At 41.0% G+C, this 4,239-nt stretch overlaps 1 protein-coding gene across 1 annotated transcript; it reads left to right on the top strand.

The window, feature by feature from the left end:
• Nucleotides 1–814: 814 nt before the first annotated feature.
• On the top strand, nt 815–3,775 carry LOC308090664 (uncharacterized protein; the record flags this gene model as incomplete). The annotated part of the gene is made up of 6 exons (XM_080435930.1): nt 815–1,056; nt 1,317–1,589; nt 1,907–2,064; nt 2,178–2,490; nt 2,770–3,142; nt 3,756–3,775. Exons 1-6 carry the CDS (start codon nt 946–948, stop codon nt 3,773–3,775), a joined length of 1,248 nt encoding a protein of 415 aa, XP_080292056.1. The 5' UTR covers nt 815–945.
• Between the last annotated feature and the right edge of the window lie 464 nt (nt 3,776–4,239).

Raw genomic sequence — 4,239 nt, 5'->3', positions numbered from 1 at the left:
CTTGGCCTCATGGTGTTTCTCATGGCATGGTGTTTTTCCCCTCAATGTCTTTAGAGCCCAAAGCCCAAATACCATTGAATATAATGTATATGTATATGTATATGTATATGTATATGTATATGTGTGTGTGTGTGTGTGTGTGTGTGTGTGTGTGTGTGTGTGTGTGTGTGTGTGTGTGTGTGTGTGTGTGTGTGTGTGTGTGTGTGTGTGTGTGTGTGTGTGTGTGTGTGTGTGTGTGTGCGCGCGTGCGTGTGTGTGTGTAAAAAATTAAGCACATTAAAATGGAAATGGTCATTTTCACTAAATGTCACTACATTTCAAAGTAAAAATGTTAAATTATAAAGAAAAACATTACTTAGTGATGTGGTATTAGTAATTAGGGCACATATATATGTTTCTTAAAACAAAAGATGACTAATATATTTCAAGTGTGTGTATGTATATATATATATATATATATATATATATATATATATATATATATAGGCCTACACTGCTCAAAAAAATAAAGGGAACACTTTGATCCCTTAATTCCTTTGAGCAGTTTTTGTTAGCAGTATGTACTGTACAGTTCATGAAAACATTTCTTTGAGCAGTGTATAAGTGTGTGTGTGTGTGTGTGTGTGTGTGTGTGTGTGTGTGTGTGTGTGTGTGTGTGTGTGTGTGTGTGTGTGTGTGTGTGTGTGTGTGTGTATGTGTGTGTGTGTGTGTGTGTGTGTGTGTGTGTGTGTGGAAGAAGGCCCTTCTGAATGGAATGGAATGTCTTTGTCTCCACTGATTAACGAGCCATAATCAAATCCAGAATAAATTAGCAGGTGCTTCAGGAGATGATCAGGGAGTGTGGAGGTGTGGCCTATATTTGCTTTAAAAGACATCAGTTCTCTCTTACAAATCATTACTTACTGTTACTTTGGGGTAACTGGTCACTGGTCTGTTAAATGCATCATGGTGTCTTATGGCAAGAGACACAGAGTCCAGCAATGGCCATACTCAGAAATCACAGGCAAGCCTCACAGGACAGTAATTCCATCAGAGGATGTGATCAAGGAGAAAGAGGTGAGTTATTTAGTCTCATATTTGACAAATGCTGGATGAGTGAGAACTTGCTTAAGCTAAATGAGGATAAGATAGAAGTGCTCATAATTGGTTAGCTTTATAAAGCACAGCTCAAGACCTATTTCTTCACTCTTGCTTTTGGTTGATTGTTAAATATCTGTGTTGTTATTCATGTCCTCACTGTTTTGCTATTATTTTAATGTTGTTTTATGAAGTATTGCATTCAAAATGGGTTTTGACTGGTTGTGTTTTGCATACAGTTTGTCTTGGTCATAGGGGACTCTCACCTTCGTGCTCTAGTTGATGGAATCGTTGACATGCCATCTGGCAGGCTGACATTCGGATTCATGTCAACGCCATCTGGTGACGCTGATGATATCAGAAGAGAGATTTGCTATGCAGGCAATTTCTGCTCACCTGACGTGGTCTGCATTTTGGCGCCAAGCAACAACCTGACGTCCAGTGCCTCAATCGAAAATGCAGCCAAAGCCTTTGAAAGACTTCTGTGCACAGCTTTGTACAGATGGCCCAAGGTATATTTAGTTACTAGTTACATTGTAGATATAAAATGTTACAGTATAAAACATACATTAACCACTTTAGCCCTATTTTATCCATAGGCTATTTTCAAAAATGTTAGTACTTTTATTGTGTTTGTACTTTTTTTTTGTTTCGTTTTTAAGTATATTTTGATGCCAATACTTTTGTACTGTAAGTAGCATTTTGAACACGGGACTTTTACTTGTAAAAGAGTATTTCTACATTGCAGTATTGATACTTTTACTTAAGTAAAAAAAAAGTACTTTTTCCACCACTGCTGCTATTATATTTCTTCTTTTGCATACTGTAGGTGTTTGTCCTGGATTTCCCCCTGCGTCGGTTTGATGTTGAGGATGAGGACATCTGCTTGACTTATCAACAACACCTGAAAGACGAGTACCACAGAGCCGCTGCGCGAATTGGGGTTCGCTACCTATCTACAGAAAAAAACTTCCCTCACTCAGAGAGGTAAGGGGATAACTAGTACTCTGAGAATGTGAGAATGGTAGTGGCTATATGCATGTAAAAGTTGTGTTTTATGTCATACATTTCCTAACTGATTACTGGCTCTAATCCAACAGCCGCCTGTGGTGCCACGACCGGGTCCATCTTAGCGATGACTTTGGCATGCCTGTCCTGAGAGATCTCATCTGGCAGGCGTCGCACAGAGTTCTTCATGTGAAAGAGCCAGTTACCCAGTACACAGCACTGCGCAGTGTACCGCGTCGTCGCCAGCATAAATGGTGGCTACTTCCTGTTCCACTTCCTCCACGCCAGCCCAGCAGCCCAGCAAGGAAACCGGGTTCGACAGGTCATACTAGTCCTGGGCAGTCCCCTGTACACAGGCGGTCACGGCAACTGTCAGTGGATAAACAGAAACTGATGGCCTTTGAGGTACAGTATGTTTGATCAATGTGATTCACTATAAGCGGATAATCATTATTATTATTTCTCATGCGGATTACCATCTAATTTAAATTTGTACTTGTATTACTATATATTTATATAGTGTCAGTTTCATCACTATATACAATATGTTTATGTACAGTATTCATGTAATATATAGTATAATTGGCTCATTTCTGAATGAATCGCTATAAGCAGATTTCACTCTACATACAGTATGTGAAGGCCTTTTATTTATTTTTTCTTTTAATTTTATGTTTATTTAAGGATGCTGTACACAAGGGCAGCATTGTGTATGTCCGTTCTGTTGCTGTCGTCTGTTCTCCTTCCTGCTACCGGGCCTCGACTGCACCAGTTCATGATGCTCCCACCATCCCTTCAATGCGCCAGAGGGTCAGATGGAGGAAGAAGAAGAAGACATCTCCGCTCACTGAAAAGCTAAGTGCCAGGGATTTGGATCAGGGCTGCCTTGGCTTAGTCTCAGTAGAAGTGCTGAACGAGGGAAATGTGGTTGAAGTTGTGCAGATGGGAGAGAGTAGGGGGGAAGTAGAAATAGGCAGAGTGAGGCAGGGGGAGAGAGGCAAAGCTTTAGAAGTGCTGAACGAGGGAAAGGTGGTTGAAGTGGTGCAGATGGGGGAGAGTAGGGGGAGAGAGGCAGAGAGAGGCAGAGAGAGGCAGGGGGAGAGAGGCAAAGCTTTTGGAGCTGGGGTTAGTGATATTAGTGATATTGCCAGTGATAAGAAGGACAAAGTCACAAATCGTACAGATAACAAGTTGAAATTATGTGGTGGCAGCAAAAACTTTGCTTTGAAACAGACAAATAGACAGAAAGACTTAACGAATTATCTTCCCATTGCTAAAGCAATACACGCAATGCAAAAACAACACACAGACAGAGACAATGTCAGCTTCTGGAGAGATGTTGCAATAGAACTTGGTTGGCCAATTAGTACACAAAAAAGAGAGATGCTTTCTGTTAAACATCTCCGTAGAATTTGGCAAGTAAATAGAGGTGATGTGAAAGGCCTTATTAATCTGTTTGATGAGGGAGACCCAACTACTCTTGCTTGTTCAGTTGATATTGGGAACATACAGGATATGGATGACAATAGTGGATGTCCAGATATTGGTGATACCTTGACCACAGAGAAGAAACATATTAGTGCATATTCAGATAAAGCTGACAAGATAGCTGCAGAGGGTCTACAAGCTAATACATCTGCTACACCCATGAAAATGCGTGTGGGCAAAAGACGTGCCAGAGATCCACTAGGAGGTGATGAGTGGGTGAAGCCAAATAAAAAAACAAAAAAAAATGTCTATTGCATTTGTGAAACACCAAATGACCCAGAAAGACCAATGCTTCAATGTGATCTCTGTGGAGGCTGGTATCATATGGACTGTGTGGGAGTTTCACCGAGTCGAGACGTTGACACCCTTACGTATGCGTGTTTATCCACCACTTGCAATCATGAGACATTGATACAGGGGATTTTATATACAGACAAAAATAGCCGTGTTCAGGTGCAGCCAAAGCCAGTTGTTGTGCACCAGGAGGAAAAGTTTGTTGTGCAAGACAGCCCTGTAGTTGAACAGCCTTTTGTGGAACGTGAAATAGAAATCACAAATCACAATCACATCACAGAAATAGATCACCATTCCCCTGCACTTCTTGACGAAGACGAAGAGCCTTTTGTGGAAATAAATAACTCTCCTGCACTTCATGAGAGCCCTGTA

Source organism: Gymnoscopelus braueri (genome assembly GCF_963280865.1).
Source record: "Gymnoscopelus braueri genome assembly, chromosome: 8".
Classification (NCBI taxonomy): domain Eukaryota; kingdom Metazoa; phylum Chordata; class Actinopteri; order Myctophiformes; family Myctophidae; genus Gymnoscopelus; species Gymnoscopelus braueri.
Note: the sequence above shows the minus strand (reverse complement) of the source record. Positions and strands in the feature narration are given on the sequence as shown.